General features: G+C 34.3%; 8 protein-coding genes across 8 annotated transcripts; 5 read left to right on the top strand and 3 right to left on the bottom strand.

The window, feature by feature from the left end:
* Positions 1-262: 262 nt before the first annotated feature.
* C9374_009877 (uncharacterized protein) lies at positions 263-3,418 on the top strand (the record flags this gene model as incomplete). Its single annotated transcript, XM_044700112.1, has 1 exon — positions 263-3,418. One exon carries the CDS (start codon positions 263-265, stop codon positions 3,416-3,418), a length of 3,156 nt encoding a protein of 1,051 aa, XP_044544428.1.
* Positions 3,419-3,516: 98 nt separating this feature from the next.
* On the bottom strand, positions 3,517-4,692 carry C9374_009878 (uncharacterized protein; the record flags this gene model as incomplete). Its single annotated transcript, XM_044700113.1, has 1 exon — positions 3,517-4,692. The coding sequence occupies one exon, from the start codon at positions 4,690-4,692 to the stop codon at positions 3,517-3,519; it is 1,176 nt and encodes a 391-aa protein (XP_044544429.1).
* A 241-nt stretch (positions 4,693-4,933) lies between these two features.
* Positions 4,934-8,986, top strand: C9374_009879 (uncharacterized protein; the record flags this gene model as incomplete). Its single annotated transcript, XM_044700114.1, has 1 exon — positions 4,934-8,986. The coding sequence occupies one exon, from the start codon at positions 4,934-4,936 to the stop codon at positions 8,984-8,986; it is 4,053 nt and encodes a 1,350-aa protein (XP_044544430.1).
* Positions 8,987-9,245: 259 nt separating this feature from the next.
* Positions 9,246-13,382, top strand: C9374_009880 (uncharacterized protein; the record flags this gene model as incomplete). The annotated part of the gene is made up of 1 exon (XM_044700116.1): positions 9,246-13,382. One exon carries the CDS (start codon positions 9,246-9,248, stop codon positions 13,380-13,382), a length of 4,137 nt encoding a protein of 1,378 aa, XP_044544431.1.
* A 124-nt stretch (positions 13,383-13,506) lies between these two features.
* C9374_009881 (uncharacterized protein) lies at positions 13,507-16,086 on the bottom strand (the record flags this gene model as incomplete). The annotated part of the gene is made up of 1 exon (XM_044700117.1): positions 13,507-16,086. One exon carries the CDS (start codon positions 16,084-16,086, stop codon positions 13,507-13,509), a length of 2,580 nt encoding a protein of 859 aa, XP_044544432.1.
* Positions 16,087-16,645: 559 nt separating this feature from the next.
* Positions 16,646-18,637, bottom strand: C9374_009882 (uncharacterized protein; the record flags this gene model as incomplete). The annotated part of the gene is made up of 1 exon (XM_044700118.1): positions 16,646-18,637. The coding sequence occupies one exon, from the start codon at positions 18,635-18,637 to the stop codon at positions 16,646-16,648; it is 1,992 nt and encodes a 663-aa protein (XP_044544433.1).
* A 2,605-nt stretch (positions 18,638-21,242) lies between these two features.
* C9374_009883 (uncharacterized protein) lies at positions 21,243-22,835 on the top strand (the record flags this gene model as incomplete). Its single annotated transcript, XM_044700119.1, has 1 exon — positions 21,243-22,835. One exon carries the CDS (start codon positions 21,243-21,245, stop codon positions 22,833-22,835), a length of 1,593 nt encoding a protein of 530 aa, XP_044544434.1.
* Positions 22,836-23,056: 221 nt separating this feature from the next.
* C9374_009884 (uncharacterized protein) lies at positions 23,057-23,508 on the top strand (the record flags this gene model as incomplete). Its single annotated transcript, XM_044700120.1, has 2 exons — positions 23,057-23,406; positions 23,499-23,508. 2 exons carry the CDS (start codon positions 23,057-23,059, stop codon positions 23,506-23,508), a joined length of 360 nt encoding a protein of 119 aa, XP_044544435.1.
* Positions 23,509-23,523: the final 15 nt, after the last annotated feature.

Raw genomic sequence — 23,523 nt, forward strand, 5'->3', positions numbered from 1 at the left:
AATTGGCAAATTCAAGGGATGAACAAGCAATTTTTTTGAATGCGCCATCCCAACTGTTTCTGTGCTCCGTTTGGTCGTTCAAAATTTTTGAAATATTCCTATTGGAAGATGCAAGATTTTACAATAACAATTACCCATGGGCAAAGCCGGTCCATGGACACCATGGTTCTTTGGGAACAAACCACTCATCATCATCACCACGACTCTTAAAAGTTGTTCGCAAATGGAACCCAAACGTTTGATAGTCATGATCGCTTAAAAAATGTCCAAAAAGCAACTTTTGGCTCACACTCAGTTGCTTCGCGATTTGGCAGTGGCTCGATCTCAAAACTCACCGCACAAACAATCCTCTCAACTTGAATTAGTCTCCAAAAAAGCACAGGAATTGGGGCTCACTCCACTCTCCGAATGTCTTGCTATTGAGTCTAAATTATATGAATTATCCTCTCATAACAAAGATGAGGCTTTTCTCTCCGAATTGGACTCTGCCATCAACAAGGTATCCAATACATTCAAATCATGTTCTGTTGTGTGCGATTACTTTCATTGGTGTCTGAAGAGTTATGAAACTAATAATAACAAATCAACCACAACAACCACAACAACAACAACAACAACAGCCTCATCCTCCTCCTCCTCCTCGGATAGTAACACCACTATCATGGATAATATTTTACAATCCTACAACAACAATCCGGATACTATTTTCAACCCATCGAATATTGAACTATTGAATAATCAATTGTTGTCATCATCAAAAGACTTACATACTCAATTGCCATATCTATTTATTTACTTTAGATGTTTATCATTGAAAGCTTCTCTATCCGATTGCAATATATTACTTCAACAGTTATCATCTCTTTCTAACATCTATGAACAATCCGTAGATTCCTATCACTCCTATTTAATTCAATATGAATTATATCAAAGCGTGTTAAAATTGAAAAAGGAAATGAAAATTGAAGAATGTATTGAATTGCTTCTCAAAATATTGACAAGCTTCAAAGCACTACTTCAACCTACGATCAAAGTATTCATACTACAATTATTAGGATCCACACTCTTTTCAAGTGTATCTCAAGAAATGTATCTCAAGATATTCAACGAATCATCAGCCATGTGGAATACGAACAATGCTGTTGCTACCAACACTACTTCAAAATCATTGAAAAAAGATACAAACACTTCACAAGTCAAGTCCATTGATAGCACTGAAAAAGTCATTGAAGAAGCTCTATTGGTTCTTCTCACATGTGAACATTCATTGTTTTATATCATGAATTTACAATGCAAACCATCTTCATCAGCACTTGAATTATCATCTTTAGCTTCTTCAACAAACATCAACTCTCATCCAATTATTTACACTCCACTCTCTGCAAATGAAGAACAAATGATCAAACTCTCAAATATTTATGATCAATTATGTCTTTCACTTTCAACTATCTATTGTACGAATTATAATATTGGATTTGATATTTTGAAACAAATTATGGAGAGAGGAATTGGAACATTTAGTGAAAATGCTCATTTTTGGTTCCAATATGCAATTCTTCTATCTAATAACAAACTTTATCATCGTGCATTTAAAATTGTTGAAAGTGTTTGTATTCCACTTGAGCCTAGAAACGTGAAATATTATTTATTTGCATGTACCACTGGATTGAAATTTGGAAAGATTACCAAAAGTATTTCATTGGCGCATAAGGCTATGGATATGATGGATGAAAATGAATTTCCTATCATTCATGCTAGTGCGCACATGGGTGATCATGGTAATCATGTTGTTGTTGGAGCTAGTAGTAGTAGTAGTAATCATGTTGTTGTTGGAGCTAATAGTAGTACTACTAAAACTTTAGCAACCAACTCTTCAAACTCTTCCAAACGATCTTGTCTCAATCATTTATTCCGTTCTAAGCTCTATCATATTTTGGGATTATTATATTACAAACAAAGTAAGAATGTCTCAACCATGACTGAAAAGACTAAATTGTTAAATCTCTCAATTGATGCTCTTGTGAATAAGGTCCACGACACGTATGATTCCAATGATTACAAATTATGTTATCATATCGCACTCGTATATGCAGAAATGAGAGAATTGAAAGAAGCATTTAATTTTGTGAAGAAATCAATTGCATTGAATCGAATGGATGACAAACAACCATGGATATTATTGGCATTGTTATTCTCGTGTGATAGACATAATCATGTACAATCATTTAAAACAATCAAGATGATACTTGAACAATATCCAAATGATATTCAATTGAAATTACTCTATGCTCGAATGGAGGAATTATTAGAATCATCGAGTAGTAATATTAACATTAGTAGTGGTGTTGCAACAACAGCGCTTCACTCTGCTAATGATCACTTGACAACACCATTACCTTCAAATGCTAATATTGCCAATCACTCTACTGGTGTGGCTAATATCAGTAATAATAGTAATAATCCAAGTGGAGTTGGACAACAGACCAATACTATCCCTAATACTACTGCAACTAACAATACTTTTGGAATCTCTTCTTCCTCTAGATCTGTTAGAACTTATTCTAAATTGAGTGATGAATTAGATAAGAGTTTAGAATTATATACTACACCTACCATGAATGATGTGTCTAGAAGAGGAACATCTGGTAGCAGTAGTAGTGGAATCTTGGGACCATCGATCATATCAATTAGTGAATATAGACACAAAAAGATTGAATTAATTCAACAATATATTTTCATTAGTGAGGCATTGAGAAGAAAAAAGTTACTCGATGACGCAACATTTAACATGTCCAAAGCCAAGGAATTGATCATACAATTGGTTGAAGAAATTGAAGAGATTGAAAGCAGTAAGGTTGCATCTCTATTACCTTCGAATACAACACCAATTTCGACATCTAAAAAGAAGTCAGACAATAATAATTCTCAATTGAATATGGAAGGTGTTCAAAAGACCTCTCGTGATTATATGACTATTATTGATTTACTTTTAAATAATGGAAGACTACAAAAAGATGAATCTCAACAAGAATTTATTGTACTCTTAAAGCAAACCAATGCATGGATTCATTGCGCTGAGGGTCGAATTTTTGAAGATTCTGGTAAAATCAAAGATGCGATCATTGAATATGAGGCTGCATTGGTAAATGACACTGATTGTGAAGTCGCATCACTCAGATTAGGTGTTATTTATTACAAGCATGAAAAACAATATACCATGTCAAGAAATTATCTGCAGAACGCTGTCCGTATTAATCCTTTTAACCACTTGTCATGGTATCATTTAGGAAAAGTGTTATCGGAACATTTTGGAGACGAGGAAGAAGCAAGTGATTGCTTTATGAATAGTTTGAATTATGAAAAGACTTGTCCAATCATTGATTTTGGAAGTAGTGAATTTTTGTCGTTATTGGTTTGATTTGTGTGTGATCATTTGCAACAGCTCAATAAAATTGATTGATTTGTTTACTAAAGGGTAGTGTTTAGAAAAATGATGTTCGTATATTATGGTGATGATTAATCCAAATTGTAGTCTCTTCGATCATAATATTCGGTCAATAAACGATAAATATAAGATGGAGAATGTGTTCCAACGTTAGTAATAAACAAATCAATCAATTCAGGAGGAACATAATCAAATGCAGGATTCAAAATATGAACATCTCTCAATAAACCACCATCTTCTAATTTGATAATTTCCAATGGGGAATGTCTGTCATTGAATGAATCTTGATCCAATGGATACAATGGTGTTAACTTGTAAAGACCATTACAAACCACACATGGAATTGATTTTTCTTTTGCAGCCAATGCAACCAAATGAGTTCCACTTGGAGCTACTAAACCACCATTAGCCATCACTGCATGTGTTCCAATGACAACCTTATTGACTCGATCCATAATGGCAAAAACACTTGCATCTGAAATGAGAGTTGTCTTAATACCAGCCTTGCTTAATTTCAATACCATTTGATGTCCAGAATAAGAAGGTGCATTTTCAGTCACAATAACGTCAAATTCTTTGCCTTTGATAGCAGCAGCGAGGAGAAAGAATTCAACTGTGTGTGATAATCCTACGGTCAGTATCACTTCATTTGAATGTATGTGTTCAGAAGCATGTTCAGAGATATCCTTATAGAGACCATCCATTTCATCAATTAGAACATTGACAGCTTCAATGACTGTTGCCTTGTAATCGCCTTCAATTGGCTCTGCATAATTGATATCACTCTTCATTTCAAGTAAATTTAATAAATTTCCAGAAACAGCAGGGTTTGAAATATTCAATGTTGATTGACGAATGCTTGGTGATGTCTTGCTGGATGGTTTCTTTTGTTTAATATAAGTATTAAATTCATCTCTAATAATAAACAAAACTCTCCGAACAACATTTCCAATGACTAACATGGTAGGTTGAGCATCCATTAATCTCTTACCAACATATCTACAAGCATCAATAATATCTTGCACTAGTACATTCTTTTTAGTAATGGCAACAATTTCTCGGAGAATCTCAGCAGTATGTTTTCCAATATTATAAATACCCTTGATTTTTTTACGTTGTAGATTAATAATAAAAGTATCACAGATTTGATTAAGATAGTCTTTAGAGAGGGGAGAAGGTATTGTTGTTGATGATGATTTATCACTTCCTCCCGATGAGAGAGAAGACACGGATGATGAAAGACTCATTTTTCAAATTCAAACTTTTTTTTTGAGAACATGACAAAAAATAGCTACTAACGTGTTCAGGGCTGAAATGCTTCTCAATTCATCTAGTTCTGAGAGACAACGCAATTTTGGAATGCTTCAGAAATGATACTAGTAGTTATTATTATTTTGAAGATGGAAAGGGCACGAACACAAAAATTCATTCTTTTCCAACTCGTCACTCACCTCTCTCTCGGAATAAATTATCGATTTCACAAAAAAAATGCCACCTGCATCATCTACTTTACGAACGAAAAGAAACGAAGAAGGCTCACTTCGGTTTCATGACGATGATGAGGATGACTTTGACACGGAGGACCATCCTCATGCTGGTGCTGCTGGACTCGAAGATATTGATACCTTTCTAGAACCAACCAATCTCGTTCTCAAACATCATGAAGCAGAGGCTAAACGCAAATCCATCACGATGGCCGTACAAACAGTACCTCATATTGTTTCTCGATCTATAGCAGGATGGGTCTCTGCTATTCTGATTGTGGCTCAACTTGCTGCCATCATTGGTTTTATATTCCTTCCGATTATTATAGTGATGGCTCATCATGATTTTTGTTTTTTATGTGGAGGTGCTGAATTCTTATTGGTATTGAGTATGAGTGTGATTGGTATTCTCTTGTTATTGATTGGATTAATATATCCACTGAGACAATATATTATAGAAAAGAAGAAACAACATGAAAAGACTCATGAAGATTTGTTACATGAACAATTGGAAGCTCACTTGTCATCCATGGGTCATGATGAAGAGTTTAAAGATGATGAAGATTCAATGATGATGGATGGTGGTAGCATGGATCATGGAACAGGTCACTCATCCACCATGTTTATTCATGATGATGAACATTATGGAACAACGACGTTGTCGTCGAATCAGAACCATCAGCAACAGCAACACCATCATTACACTTCACAACAATTACTTTCAGCCTCTTCCACGAGTTTGAAACAAGTTTCACGACACACCCATTCATTACGTAAATTATCCAATCTCACATCAAAATGCTCTTCATTCCTTTCACACTATTTTGGAGCTACTTCAACCAAAAAGAAAACCGCATGTTGTTTACTCTCTTCCATCACTCTATTAGGATTTATATGGTTAGCAATTTCCATCCTTGTTGTATTGAGTTTACTTGCTATGGTTCGATCGACTAGAATTCAAAAGAGTGGTCTTCTCTATTCCAATCAAATCTTTGGTAAACGTGCCATGATTGTACGTGAAATGAATGGAATGGTTCATGTTGTTGCTGAGAATATGAAAGATTTAGCATTTGCACAAGGAGTAGCAGCATGTCAAGATCGATTATTTCAAATGGAACTCTATAAGAGAGTGTGTCAAGGTACAATGAGTGAAATTGTTGGACAAGATGCACTCATTGTTGATAAATTGTCAAGAATTTTAGGATTTACGAAATATGCTCGAGATAATTTAAAGCATTTACCAAATAATACTATTGAAATCATTCAATCCTATGTGAATGGAATTAATTCATTTATTGCATCGAAACCAAGATTACCACCTGAATTTGGACTTGTTGGATTTCAACCTACCGAATGGAATGTCATTGATGTGTTAGCCTTTGAGAAATTGATTGCATTCCAAATGACTTATAATTATATTTTTGAATTGGCACGATTAGTAATTTTAGAAAATGGTGCAACCTTGGAGAGAGCCACTGAATTATCCACTCCCTCTCATGCTCATCAATTTACTATTTTCACGAGAGAAGAATTGAATATGACTCTTTCAGATGAAGAGGCTGAAGAGATTGAGAGAAGATTATTTGATCAATCTGGAGCATTTATTCCTCAGCAACAAAAGCAGCAACAAACATCTTCTGAGAATCGAATGAGTAATGCTCCTCAAAGCAATTGTACTGGATCCTACCACCCTACTCCAAGTAATGAATCCAACACATTCTCAAAATTATTTGAAGAATCATCAAATTTCTTAGATTCTTCGGATCCAAACATGTTCGGAATTGGACACATTCTCACTGAAATTTTCAACAAGAATCGTTATTTGAACATGCTCTTTCCAATGAAGAGAGGACGTTCTCGTGGTTCCAATAATTGGGTGATTCATAGAAATTTAACAGATAGTTCCACTGGATATAACGTGAATGATCCTCATTTGGATTTCTCCTCACCTATTATTTTTCAACAAATTCATTTGAAATTAGTGCCAGATGTTTCAAAAGTGAATGAAAAGGATTTGAAAAGAATGTCATCGTTATCGGAGCAGCAGCAGCAGAAGCAGCAACAACAAGAGGAATCATCTTCCTCTTCTTCCTCCTCCTCTACGCGACAACAACAACCATCCTCATCCTCTACACCACAACAACCATCAACACAACAACCATCATCAACCTCCACACCACAACCATCAACACAACAATCATCCTCATCAACCTCCACACAACAACCATCAACACAATCCCCCACACAACCCTATGACTTTGAATTAATTGGTGCTTCCTTCCCAGGATTACCCTCCATTGGAATTGGAAGAAATGCATACATTTCATGGAGTATTACTCTATCCTTTACAGATGTACAAGATTTATATGTCTTGACACCATGTCCTCACTCTCCAAATACTCATTACATGATGGATGGTAAACCTGAACCTTATCAAATTCGAAAAGAATTTATTCACATTAAGGATCAACAAGCACTCGAATTGGAAGTGAAAGAGAGTCGATTTGGACCCATTTTCAATACCATCCTCATGGATCCACAAATTGGAAATGTTCATGTGAAACACACTGCTCAACACTATCCCATTGCATTGAAATGGACAGCACATCTTGCCAATGATACCACTTTGATTGGATTGGAACAAATGACACGCGCTCGAAATATGGATGAATTTATAAAGGGTACTCATCTCTTGAGTGCCTTTCCATTTTGTATTGTCTTTTCAGATCGAAATGGAAATATTGGATATTCATTGACAGGTATTACTCCAATCAGACAACAAGGTCATACTGGAATGTTTCCAATGCCAGGCAATGTTTCAACCTTTGAATATAAAGGTTATGCGAGTGGATCTGATTTGATTACTCTTCTCAATCCAAAGAAGGGTTACATCATTACTGCTAATAATAGAATTACTCCTGCTGGATGGCCCTATATCATTAGTAATGATAATGAATATGATTATAGAGCAAAAAGAATTGATCAAATGCTATCGAATCGATTGAAATTACATCAAAAACTCACTCAAAAAGATATGATTGAAATTCAAAATGATGTTCAGAGTTTAATTTTTGAAGAATTGAAATTTGTATTTCAATATATTAAGAATCGTTTACAAGAGAGTGAATTACCACCATCCAAGGATCATTACTTGAAATATGTGAATGAATTACTCACTGAATGGAATGGAAAGATTGAAAGAGAATCTACACATGCTGCCTTGTTTGAATCATTTTTGAACAATCTCATTACTCTTCCTCAATTTGAAGTTTCAGAAAAGTATTGGAATGATTTTTATTATTTGAGAAGAGCCATGACACTCAATAATGATACTGCATGTGTGGTTGATAGAAAACAAACATGTCAAGAATTTGCATTACAAACCTTTAAAGAAACAATTGATCAATTATTTAGAAATTTTGGAAATCGAATTCCAAAATGGAAAGAAATGCATTACATTGATGCATCTCATCCAATACTTGGACTCACACCACTTGCATGTCTCTCAGATCGTCATTTACATACCAATGGTGGTACCTATACTGTGAATATTAATAATTATGTTTATGATAAGATTACCAATACTACCATTCCAACAGTGAATGCAGCAGTGTATCGACAAATTATTGGAGGTGGAGAATTTTCAAGTCCTACTACTACTACTACTACTACCACTCATACCACCACTCATACCACCACCACTCATACCACCACCACTACAGGTGTGGAAGAGTTCATTCATGACAAGAAAGGTGTGGAAGAGTTCATTCATGACAAGAAAGGTGTGGAAGAGTTCATTAAGAAGATGACTCAGTTTGGAATAGGTGTCAATGTTCGAACAGAGTTCATTAATGCTGAAAAGAAGACTCAAGAAGATTTATGGGTACTTCCACTCGGTCAAGATGGTAACATGTTTTCTAAAAATTATGATAACATGATGAATTATTATATTGAAGGAAAATATTATCCATTGAGAACAGATTTAGATCGAGAGGTCACAGATGTGTATACCATCGTCATGAATGCTGAGAAAGAGGAAGTACAACATACGGTCTAGTAGTATGAGTCATGATGTGTGGATGTGTTCATGCATGGACTTGAAGATTTTGTTGTACGACTGGTGTTGAGTTTATGCAGATTGATAATTCACAAGTGTGAGAGTCTCTCTTAAAGTTATTCAAGAATGGAGTCTTTCTAATGGTCGCGCGTGGGGCAACATTTTTCATGTACACACTTGAACATGAACGAAGGCTTTTCATTAAACTTTTTTAAAGTCCAACACCTCAAAAAAAATTAGTCCATAAACAACAACACTCATGCGTGGTCATCCTCCGAAAACCCATGATTATTATTCATCGGGCGAGTCAGGAAGAAAGAAATACGAAAAGAACCATGCAACACCCATCACGGAGTCAATCATCATTACCACTCCGAAGAACAACATGAATGGTCATCATGTCGAGGATAATATTTCTTCCTTGTCAACAGAATCGGAATATTTGGATTGTGTATTAATACCTGCATTTGAAGAAGAAGACACTCATTTCATTGAACAAGACACTCATTTCACTGAACATGATCATACTGTAGATTCAGATTCTGATACAAGTTTAGAAATGAAATATATTTTAATTGAAAATTCTGATGAAGAAGATGATTTTTTACCTAATAACACCAGTGACTCTGAAGATGACGTTGTTTATATTACTACTAAACATGTTAATATTTTCAATGAACATTCAGATCTGAAACAAGTTCATTCCAAAGACACAACCATTCATCATTCCAAAGACACAACCATTCATTCTGGTAAACCATTAATCACTCCACGACAATTATTGAATCATCATGACATACAACCATTACACAATACACAATTATTGAATCATCATGATACACAACCATCCAAAGATTCTAAAACATTGCAAAATACCAAAATACCAAAGAAACCATCCTCGTTGACCACAACCACCACCAAACATTTAAGTACCATTCCCTCTCATTCTCAACCACGAACATTACTTTCATCACATTCAACCATCACAAAAACCTCTCATCATGACAACAATCACATGAATGAAACAACAAATTCTTCTCAAAAATACAAATTACCTCGAGTCAGAGAAGAAAGATTATTACAAGTCCAAAATGAATCATCATCTGTAAATACTAGTCATTCCAACACATTACAAAATAATAATTCATCGACTACAACAATGAATAATACTATTCCTTCCAACACATTACAAAATAATAATTCATCCAAAAGAATGACTTCTTTAATAGCACCAATCACGAGATCAAGTTCTAATTTCATTCAAAATTCAGAATATGATTTGAGACAAGCAATTTTGGAACATGGACCATTCATTGCATCCAATAATAATAATAATAGTAGACCATTCATCACATCCAATAATAATAGTAATAATAATACTCCATCAACGATTGATGATTCAATTTTTAAGAAAAATAGAATGAATCAATTTTATAACATTATTCTCAATATGGATATTACTGTAGATGAAAAAACCAAATTAAAAAAGGCAGAATTAACACGTCAAGATCGAATGAATATGATGAATCAATTGAAAACCATTCCAAATAGTTTTAAATCCATTGAAGAATATGTGAATATCTTTACACCTCACATTTTGCAAGAATGTGTAGCACAAATACAATCATCAATCAATGAAGATCGAATGGAATCTATTCAAGCAATGATTAAGGACATTGAATTTAAAGGAAGTACATGTATATTATATTTGAGTATAATCAACCATTCAAGTATTACAAGTAATTCATCAAATAATTCAAGCATTTCAAGTATTTCAAATAATTCAAATAACTCTAATTTTTCATTATTACCACCTTCCATTGCATGGATTGAACCTATACTCTCTCATCAGAATCATCAACAACAACAACATCAACAACAACATCATCACTCATTCTTTTGTGAAGTATTAGAAAATGATTTTCAAACATCCAAAAATCTATCCATTCGATTCAAAGATTTAATTTCATTGAGAACGAGTAGTAAACATAAAAGTTGCCATCTCTGTGTGGGATCGAAATGGATCATTCGAAAAATATCACTTTCAACTCTATTACGACAAATATATGCTGTGAATAGTATTGGAATATTTTCATTGAATCATTTCATTTCACATCCATCAAATAATAATAATAATACTACTAATATTAATACTAATAATAATAATAATAATACTAATAATAATCATACTAGTAATAATAATACTAATCAAAGAATTAATAATATTCATAGTAATAATTCTATGAATCATTACCACAACATTTTCCTCAATCCATCATCCTCTCCTCAATGTCAATCCAAACAATATCCATATTCTTACAAAGATTTAATGAATGATGAACTATTTAAATTGCACCCCAAGTATAAAATGTTTTTGAAACAGACTTTTAATGAAAGTCAATTAACAGGAATTATCAATGCATGTGTCAATACGAAGATTCCATTATCTTCTCAACAACAACAACAACAATCAAACTCTTCATCTTCTCGACAACAACAACCTCAACAACCTCTACCTCAACAACAACAACAACAACCTCAACAACCTCTATCACCACTCGTATTAATTCAAGGTCCACCTGGAACAGGTAAAACGACACTCTCTATTGGTATCATTTCAACACTCATTCAACAACGTATTGAAAGAGGTGAAGCTATTGGTAAAAACAAGATTCTTGTTTGTGCTCCTTCGAATCAAGCAGTCGATGAAATATTAAAAAGAATATCTGAAAAGGGAATTACAGTCATGACGATGAATACTACAAGTCATGACTCAACTCTTAACAGTACTCTAAATACTCATCATTCAACCATCACTACGTATATTCCTCAAATGGTTCGATTTGGAATTAAGGAATCTATTCATCCAAGTGTTGAACATTATTATATGGATCATTTGATTAAAAATAGAATGAATGATCAAAGAAATGATAGAATGGATAGCACTACTATGAATCATTACACTATGAATCAATTAGAATTTGAAATCAAACAATCGATTATGAAAAGTGTTGAAATTATCTTTGTAACTCTTTCATCCAGTGGATTTGACAAGTATTTTAATTTAAATATTAGTGAAAGTATTAGTCATATCATTATTGATGAATGTTGTCAATGTGTAGAACCTGAATTATTAATACCATTATGTTATTTAAGTAATAATAATATCAATACTAGTAATAATTATAATAATTATAGTAATATCAATACTAGTAATAATTATAATAATTATAGTAATAATAATTATGGTAATAATCGTAACAAAAATATTGAAATTCCTAATCATCAAAAAATTATATTAATTGGTGATCCATGTCAATTACCAGCTACTATTATTGGTAATTCAAGAGATTATAATTATTCGAGATCATTAATGGAGAGATTTATGAATGAAGGATATCCTGCCATCATGTTAAATGTTCAACATCGTATGCATCCTAAAATATGTGAATTTCCATCTCAATGTTTCTATGGAGGAAAATTAACCAGTCATGAATCTTTAAATGATCATCCTATTGGAAAGGAATATCAAGAAATTATGAGAGAAATGAATCATGATGATAGGAATGAATGGAATGGTAAAAAAACAACACTGATCGATTCCATACCACCCATTCAATGCTATGATTTGTTATATAGTAGAGAAGACTCACACAACACGACAAGTGTTCGAAATGTATTTGAAGCACAATTTATTTCCTATCTCTATTACAAAATGATTCATTTGAAAATGAAGAAATTAATGAAAAATCCTAAATATGATCGAAATGATGAAACTCATTGCATGCTACCATCTCAACTCTTGGCGAATTTTGAAAAGAATATTGGAATTATTACACCTTACAAACAACAAGTGAATGAAATTAGAAAATGTATCAATACCATACCAACAACAACAAGAAGAATGGATACTACAAAACATTTGACAAATGGTGAAAACAATAGCACTGATATTAACACCATTGATGGATTTCAAGGAAGAGAAAAAGATGTCATTCTTCTCAGTTGTGTGAGAAGTGAGGGTTTAGGATTTTTAACAGACTATCGTCGTATGAATGTGGCCATTACTCGTGCAAAACATGGTCTTATTGTCGTGTGCAATTCGAAACAATTGAATAACTCACCATTATGGAGAGAATTTATTGCACATGCACAACAGAATGGATATTATCATGCAGTGACACAACCTCCCAAGGATATTGAAAAGATTCAACGAGAGGTTCAATTCGAATTGAGAAAGTTATTGACGACGTATGGGTCGAATACAAGAATTGTACAAGATGAAATGGCTCTTATTGATAATTCACACAAAAGAAAAGACTATGACCAACGTGACTTGGATTCTATCGGTATGGCTCAACACCAAGATTCACAACAGAAAAAGAAGAGAAAATAAAAGATAAGGGAATCTCTCTTTTTTTTAAAAAAAAAAAGTTTATAAGTTTGAGTCGACAAACATGTGTTCAACAAAAAATTGATTTGTGTTTAATAAAAAATTGAGCCTAGTCCAATATATAGAGTTAATCATCAAATAACTTGAAAGGAGTGTGAGAAATGCCTACTACGGGTTCATCCGTGTCATCCTCCTCGTCATCATGATCGAGTTGTTGTCTTTCAATATTCTTATTCAATCTACTTCTATAGAATTGATTATTTTCATCGTACAAGGTATTCCATTGAGGTTTTACAACATGATAATAGAATGGATAGAGGGAAATCTTGTCCTTGTCCATTCCTTTCCAACACACCGATAATAAACTTCCCTTTTCAAAGTTATTCCAAAATTGTAAATGATATCCATTAGAATTGGATTCTTCAATCACTTGAGAAAATATATCTGATGAAGATGTATTAGAATTCTCGTCATCCTCGTGCATGATAGGTTGAGTAGATTCATCTGGTGTTCGAAGAGTGAGTCTTGTTGTAGATTTCTTTTTCACATCACGTAATAATTTTGGTGTTGGTCCTCGAATGTATCCCATAGGTCTACATATGAAATGTCTTGTAGATGAACAATCAATTTGAATGACTGCCAATAGTGGTGTTTGTTCAAAAGATACAATTAATCGTTCACCATGTACTTGAATTTGTCTAATTTTACCACAACATTTCATATGAGAGAGACTTGAATGAGTCTTGAATGGAGAATAGAGAGCGAGTGGAATTTTACATTGATATTCAAAATGAAATTCATCATTGGTAGGATGACTACTACCATTACCACTACTACTTGTACCTCCCATAGTATGACCATTACTACCACCACCACCACTACTTGTACCTCCCATAGTATGATGATGACCATTACCACCACCACTACTTGTACTCCACATAGTACTTTCAGTACGATTCATTAAATAACTCGTTTCATCTCTCAATACATGAATACAATCCGAATCTTCAGTAACAATAAATAAATATTCAGATCCATGCCATGCCATTGATTTTACAGGTTGATCAAAACATGACCACTTTTCACAAAAATCAAAATTTCTAGTTTCATACACTCTAAATACATTAGTAATATGTGAAACAAATAAATATTTTGAATCTGGTGAGAATTCTACATGTCGAACACCTCCATTGAATTTGGTTAATGTTTTCAATAATTTCCAATCTTGATTCGTCGATTCATGACATGACCAAATAAATACTCGATGATCCAATAGACTACTTGAAGCTAAAAGATATTGTTGTTGAGAATGAACACCCCATGAAATACCATTCACTCGAGTGGAGGATGGTAAAAAGACACACACTCCATTTCGACTCACATCTTTCATTCGTTCAGAGTTCATCGTAGTAGTAGTACTACTACTCGCAGCAGACATGGTGGTCGAATGACTCATACCTGGTAATCTTCGATGAATATCCCATATTAAAATACCATGTTCACATGCTACTGCTAATACACTTTCATTTTGTTTGGTTGGTTTGTATTTAATCATTGAAACATTGAATTGAAATTCATGTCTCAATACTTGTTCACTCCATTCTTCATTCAATATATTGTAGAAATAGATATGATCATCATGTAAGAGAATGGCCATAGTCATTAAAAATGGATGAAAATCCATACATTGGACTCCATCATCATTCATGGGTGTTGGTGTTGTTGTGGTGGTGTTCATGGTACTACTACTCGTAGTAGTAGTAGTAGTAGCAGTAGTAGTAACATTATTTGTTGCAGTCGTAGTAGTAGTGGTTGGACTAGTCATGGCACTAGTGTTGTTGGAATGAGGAGGTAATGAATTTCTTCTCTTCAACAACAACATGTAAGAAGGTACTTTCATAGAAACCATGGCTTGCAAATATGGAATGTATCGAGTTAATTTCTGTAAATATTCATAAATATGAGAAGAAACCAGTGGTATACTTGTATGTATGAAATGAGAAAGAAATGACGAATTGTTATTGTTGTTGGTTCCATGATCATGCATCATTGAATCTTCATATTGTTGAGTACTATAACCACTCTCTTCCCCATATAATAAATGTGGAATGATAATATTTGGATAAATGACTCCTCCTCGATTGCAATAATAAGAGATTAATTGATCATGAGGTGATGAGATGTGAATCACTTCTCCTTCAATTTCACCAACAGTTAATTCACCTCCTAATTTTGATGATAATCGAGAACGAGAGGGAGAAATTGGTGTTGATTCTCCGATTGAAGAAAAGAGAGGTGTTGAAAAGGAACATGTGGAGAGTGGAATAATGACATGTTGTTCGTGATTAAGAAAAATATTTGAATCATTGTAATGTTCTTGTTGTTGAGAATATTGTTGAAATAGAGACATGTTGAATGGTTGTTGTTGTTCTTGAAAGGATGAAGGTTGTTCTTCTTGAAAGGAATGTTGGTCGAATGAGGTGGTGGTATTGGTAGTCATTGGATGATGGATTGGAGAAGTGATTCTACTACCAGAGAGAAATGAAGTATGAGGTGATTGTTGTTGTTTTTGAAAAGGAGAATATGTATTCGGAGATGTTGTATCCGAAGGGTGAGTGTTGGCTTGTTGTTGTTTCAAGAAGAAAGGAGAAGGAGCCTGCGAGTGACCTCGAGGAGGCTTTTTGGGGTTTGCCGTTGGTGTGCTCATTTTTTTGTTCTTGAAGAATTGTTGAGGCTGTGCTGTGGATTTCCTTAACCCTTCCGCCTATCGAAAAATAAAAATTGAAAAAGTTCCCCCAGTATTTCAATCATTTATTATCTGTATGTATACTGTGAAAGAAAGATGCGATATCTGGGGCGGTGCATGAACGAGAAGAATTCTGGGTAAAATATCGATTCTCCAAATTCAGCACAAGTTCTGACAAGAACAACAAGTGGAATCCAGGAATTCCATCTCCAACATGCAATAAAGGGCAGCATTCTCCAATGGTCGTTAGTGGTTGAAACCACCGCACAACACTATAATCACACTAAGGGAGCACATTTACAATTGATCAATATCGATCTCATGCACTCAATGAACTGTTTTCATCTCGTCACATATTGACTTGAATCAAGAGCAACTCGATGGAAACGGTTATGCTATTGCTCAAGGTTTAACGCTTTCACAATAACACCCTACTGATTCAGTAGGCAGGTGACTGGATTCAACTTTACTTTGTTGCATGTTGTTAATGGGCATCCTGGATAGGGAACGTAATTAAATTTTAGTAATAAATAAATTTGGGGTCATGATAGGCAGTAAAGCAATGTAAATGGAGATAGCATCCACATCCCATGCATTTGTATCCACATCTCGAAAAAGAGTCCTTGCAATGAGAGCATAATTGATACCGTTCCAACTTTTTGAGTTTCATGGGGAAGTGAGTTGTTCTGGTGAAATAAGGGTTACGAAAGGTCACAGTTTGAGCAAGGCTGTGCTTGAGGTAGTCGCAAAGAGTTAAACCTGGGTTGTTAATGTGATGCTTAAATATGATATACTGGTTGACAAACGAAGTCTTCATCATCTGCAATAAATGGACAGTTTTCCAGTTTTTGTTTCTAAAAGGAGGATGAGTGCAATGCAAGAAAATTCCAGATTTGTCAACACATCCCATTGATTTGTTATACATTTCTTGAACGTATGGTTTGTTTTTGATTAATTGACTGCTTCCTAAATTTGTCAAAAAATTAACTCGTTTGTTGTCATTAATTGACAATGCCACTAAAGTGTTCTCCTTATTTACAGCATGGATCCATTTTCTAGTTTTGCTTCCAGGGAGTTTTTTCTGCAATCCTTCTGAGAATAGATAAGAAGGACGATTGTTACGGACAGTCATAACAAATTTCCATCCATGATTCACCAATTCTCTCGCAAGATCCAATGATCCATAATAATTGTCGATTCCTAAAACATGATTTTCTGGTGAAACATGTTTAACTAAATCTAAAACAATAGATGTTGCATTATGAGAATACCTTGATTCTTTTCCTTGATATAACCAAAATGCATAAATATAACCTGTAGAGTCTGATAAAGCATAATATTTCAGGCCGTACTTGTGAGGTTTCAATGGGATATATTGTTTAAATCGTACTTTCCCTTTAAAAGCAGCAATTATTTCATCAACTGAAACTTCTTTAACACATAACCAATAATGTCTACTGTTCGAATTAACATTGTCCTCTAAAAAATTAGGTTCGCTACTGAGATGCATATGTATGTCAATAAATCGTTTCCGGCTCATTATTCGTTGAATGAGTTTGCAAGCATAGAATGCATGATTCTCTCCGTCTATTGACCAATAATCATAGTAATTTGGAATTGGAGATAATCCCATAATTTGGCAAATTTGTAAAAATCCCTTAATGTCGTCTTTGGAATAATGATTGGGAATAGTACAGCCTTTCTTTTTTTCTAAATATTTGGCAAAAGGTTCGACCTTGGGCTCCGATTCAAGTATATCATTGATCAATGGAGGGGGATTGGCATCATTGATTTCCTGAACCATGTTTTCGTTATCATGCTCATATTTTCGTTTGAAACGTTTTTGCTTCTTTTCGTGTTTTGATTTTGTGTTTGACCATTCTTTGTGATCATTCAATGCTTGTTCATACTCAATACAATATTCTTTTTTCCAGTTTGTTCTTTCGTAAATATGTTGCAATATTTTGTCATTCCAAATTATGGAGGTAGATTCTGGCAACGATAAATGTTTCGGAAGATTTCTAGGACCTGAATTGGTTGGAGGTTCCACATTCACATTCGGAAACACAGCATTGAGAGTCCATTCATGTTCAAAAGTTGGCTTTACCAAGTTACAACAGGTGTCAGCACATTTACATTTGTCTGTGCATGGTAGTCCATTCTTTCTACAAACACAGTTTTTGCATGTCGTGCATTTTGCTGTACAAAATATTGTTCGGTCTGCTGATGCTGTGTCCTTTCTTCGTTCTTGCTCCGTGGTATCATCAGTCAAACTCCATTCTTGACTAAAGCAAAAAGATGGATGAAACACATCATTACACTCTTCTATGTAATCCGCAAGATTATGGTTTATCGGAACGGGTTCATCAAAAATTTCGGAATAATATTTATCTGAATTAAGTTGTTGTGCCAACTCATAATACTCCTCGTCCAAAAGCATGAACGAATTATCTCCAATTAAATTAATTCCTTCGTTCAAGAGAGTGGTTTCGGAATTGTTTGAAGGGATCATGACTTTTTTTTCAACAATTCAATCAAGCACAATCAGGTCCATTTTTTATGTTGTTTTTATGTTCAACCTGGACATCAAGCCCCAAAGAAAATTATTACTTATTGTCGATATTTTCTGTATCACCCAAATCCTCAATACAGAAAATAGGTGATGGTAAATTTATTTGTGACAAACTTGAAGCGCCCCTCTTCAACCAAAGTTTGCCTGCGAAAAATTCATTCAAAAATTTTTCGTTAGGCGTAAAGGTTAAGGAAAATTTAGACTTGATGGAAGAAAGCGATGTTGTAAAGAAATGGCCTGGTGTTCAAAAGTAGTTTATGTAACAACAATGTAATGCGCCTTATTTTTACCACTAAATTTGCTATTAACCACAAACAACACATCCAGCTCAATACCATGTGTCAAACGTGGAAAAACAGGGAAAACATTTACGTTCTAAGTGTTGGATCAAGCACGAATTGATGCACTTTGTGTTGTATTAATTGGCTTTTGCCAAATTGTATCATTGATTTGCTCAGTGATTTCCTTTGACACTGTTGTGTCTTCGATTGGCTTTAGCCTTTTCATTGATGGGGTTTTCCCACGATCTTTTTTAAATTTCATCCATCGTTGATTGAATGTTCTGAAAAGAACGGAAGTGTTTTGTAACGAAAACAATAAGGTTGACTAAAAGTATGGCTAAAAAATGTCAACAAATCCACAACCAAAACAGCTCTCTAAAGAGCAAACTAATACCACTACTGCAGCTTCCCAACAGTCTGGCACCACAACAACACCCTCCCTTCCCTCCCATTATATATTTAGAATTCAACAACACTTTGTGTTGTATTAATTGTCTTTTGCCTTATGTATCATTGATTTGCTCAATGATTTCCTTTGACACTTTTGTGTCTTCGATTGGCTTTGGCCTTATTATTGATGGGTTTTTTCCCACGATCTTTTTTTTAAATTTTATCCGTCGTTGATTCGTTCAACGATGTTTTCGTCGCATTAATGCGATGTTTTTCAAGGAACATGGTTTATATCAATTTCTTATTTAACAAATTTTTATTGAGCTAACCTTTTTTTATGATCACTTGTGGTGAAGTAGACTTGAATATTCTTGATTTGTTTCACAATTAACATTTTGTTGATGATTTGATTTTGTTGATGATTTGATTGAAGTTTACTAACAAATTTATTTATATGATCTATATTCGTCCCAGAGCTATTATCCATTCAATGTGGTTTTTCTCAGAGCAATTTGAGTTTTTTCATCGCATTCTAGAATCCATTTCTCGGGACAACTGTACAACAATAAAGGTTGTTGGTTGACACTCCATCTCCAAAGAAGCGACACTTCCTGGAGAGGAGACAGCAACTAACCCATTGGTATTAATCTATTATTGTTTGAAGTTACATAACATCATTTAAAATGCTTACCTTTTATGATCACTTGTGGTGTGATGAAGTAGAATATTCTTGATTTGTTTCAAAATTATCAAGTTGATGATGATTTTATTGAATAATCACAAATTGCTCCATATAATTGTTATTCGTCCCAGAGCAATTATCCATACATTGTGGTTTTATCGCCATCAAGAATGCATTTCTCGGACAATAATAACTATTGGAAGTCAACTCCATCTCCAAAGAAGTGAAACTACCAAAGATGAGACCATAACTAACCCGTTAATAATCCATTTGTTTGCATTTAAATACCAATATTGATGTATCATACAAACAACATTCTCTTTTGTTCAACAGAAAGGTATGTCCAATATTAGTGTGTAATTAGGAACAGGTCATCAGTTATAATCAAAGTGCCGTTGTGTTCATGTGTAACTTAACAATGGTTACCAACTGTATTCATATATTGTGTTCGTTTTTTGAGACTAAAATAAGGATCATAGTCGTGTTAACAGATTTTGTATTGTTCTTTTCTCGTTACTACCAGAGAGTTGTATTTCTGAATGTTCATTTAACTGGAGTAGTTACATAATACATCACGTTTTGAATAACTATAAACATTAATTATTTATTCTGATAAAATAGTCATACATGAAGTAAGAATTGTGATTGTAGTGATGATTTTAAATGTGAATTATTGAACCAAGTGAAGAATTCCAGATTGGCACTGCAATATCAATGGGTCATTTGACAGCGCTCTCAGAAGTGGATGGGTGAGTTAGACAGTCGAGCGCTGATTGGTTGCTTTGTTATTGCGTTGATTCCATTTTCTTTCCTCCCTGACTTTCAAACCATCTTTTTAGATAGCCAACAAATTATGAGACAGTTTGGATAAAAAAAAAGAACAAAAAAAAGGTCATGACCTTGAGTGAAAGTAGCAGCGAAAGAACCGTCTCAGCATGATAATCTAGTACATGTTGTTTTAACAGACTTGGAGCATTCCAGCTCTTCATTGCAGGTAAAATTAAAGGCGATCTATGAATGTCTCCACAAATACTATCTTCATCGATCCCAATTCATTGAAAAACTTAAATCAAGAACAATCGATTTCATTCCTATTGAATTCATGTTTGAAAGCCACACCTTGTTGAATGTTTTGATCTACTGTCCAGAGTTGTTAACATCAAGAATGATATATATCAACGATTGGTTATTAATGATGGAGGCTGTGAAAGAGAATGGCAACGCTTTGCAGGCTGCTTCTATTCCCCTTCAATCAGATCACGAAATTGTAATAACAGCCATTAGACAAAACCCGTTATCTTTATTGTATGCCTCCAAACACATGAAACAAGATGAGCAAGTGGTGTTAGAGGCTGTCTCTCGAAACATGAAAGCACTAGCATACGCTTCCACAGATTTACAATCGAATCGCTCTCTGCTCGTAAAAGCTTTTACAAGTACCTTGCAAAAGGATTTCGTTATCAGCTCTAACCATTTGGGTGTAGGACGGCATGCCAGCATTCAAGATGAAGGTGATGAGGAGGAGAGAAAATCGAATTCCATCTTTTCAGATGCATCATTTCTTTATGAAGTCATTCAACATGGGACCATTGAAATTTTGCAGAATGAAGAATTCTTCTCATTTAGAAATGATTGTGACTTTATGCTGCAGGCTCTTCGCTACAATATAAAAGCACTAAAATACGCTTCCCAAAGTTTGAGAAATGATAAGGATTTTATGAAGAATGCTCTTTCCATTTTGATGTTGAAAAGTCAAAGTACAGAAGGACAAAAAGGTCCAAACGAAAGCGTCTCCAAGCTCATGTTACAGATTCAATGTTATTATGAACTAAAGGATGCATTTGATTCTAACAAGCAGTCTAAGATCGATCCATCTGTTGTGTTGAAGGCACTTCAGTTTGATGGTTTAGCTCTCCAATACACTTCCAAGGAAATGCAAAATGACATGGACATGGTCATGGAGGCAGTGAAGAATTTTCGATATAGGTGTTCTTGCCATTCAGAAGAGAATGAGCAAATGCATCCATTGATCTATGCTTCTTCTGAGATGAGAAATGACCATCAGGTGGTCATGACTTCACTCGAGTATGGTTGTACTTGTTCCCTGCAATATGCATCAGAAGCACTTAGATCAGATAAGGTATTTATCATGGAACAAATCAAGCGTTATGGTGCTTCTCTGATGCAGTTTGTGTCTGATTCATTATGGAACGATTCACAAGTGATTGAAATAGCCATACAAGCCAAGGGTTTTTGCAAAATGAGAAAGGTATCCCAAGAATATTTATTGTCTCAATCGAAAGAGATCATTCTTCAAAAATTGAAACTAGTATGCAAACAGCCTGACAGTTACCATCAGGTTCATTTACGAAAAGAGCTGTTCAAGTTCTTTCCCCTCACTGTAGATCATCCATTGTTGAATGATGAAGAACTTTGGTTTTCAGCTCTTTCTTTTAGATCTCAAATCCTGGAAATGTTTCCTTTAAGGTTTTTCAACCATGCTCCTCAGAAAAAAGTAATCGAAAGTTTGAAACATAATGGCTCTTGTTTAGATAGGTTACCAGAGAAAGTGAAACAGAAGTTGAACTGCAAAAACATGCTTCTCGAGATTGCCTTATTGGAGTCAGGATTTTCACTGTTGACAACTGCCAAGAATGATTTTGAAAGGAGAATGAAACATGTTTATGATGGAGTGGTATTTCCGAATTCATACTTTGATGAGAATTGTTTCGAGGTAATTTCTGAAAAGTCCATTTTCCAATTACTGAATTCTCATCTTCATTAAGTGTCTTTGAGAAGTCCTCATTTGTTTTCAAAGAATAATAATTCTTTGCTATTCGAACATTAAACATAACTGTTGGAAACAAGTAATTTTTCAAAATAAACAAATTGATATCGTACTCGACAGAACATTAGTGTGTCTCATCTCGAGCTCAGTTGAAAGAGTCTCACTCCCTCTTACACGTGTAGTTAATCTGATGATGATTTCACCAACTTCAAAAAAAAATGTCATCCGGCCAAATTGCTCTCGAAGATAAATTCTTTGAAATTAAACGGATTGATCCTGAAGGAAAGAAATTCGATAAAGTATCCCGTTTATATTGCGAAAGTGAAGATGAAATGGAATTAGTAATTGATATCAACACGGATATATTTCCTGTTGACTATGGTGATAAATTGACTCTTTCATTAGCCACAAGCCTTGAAGTGAGCGGAGGTGCCGGAAGCAAGAAGTCATCATCGGGTGAGCACGGCGTTTCATCATCATCAGCCTCTAAAAAAACAAAAGATTATTTTGATCCAACACTAGGAACAGAAGATAGGCCTTCACTCATGGATCAATACGATTACGTCATGTACGGAAGAGTCTACAAATATCAACCTAAAGATAATTTTGAGAAGGTGTCCATCTATGTTTCATTTGGTGGTTTATTGATGAGGCTAACAGGAGAAGCTAGAGATATTCAACATAT

Source organism: Naegleria lovaniensis (assembly GCF_003324165.1).
Source record: "Naegleria lovaniensis strain ATCC 30569 chromosome Unknown tig039, whole genome shotgun sequence".
NCBI classification, from domain to species: Eukaryota; Heterolobosea; class Eutetramitea; order Acrasida; family Naegleriidae; genus Naegleria; species Naegleria lovaniensis.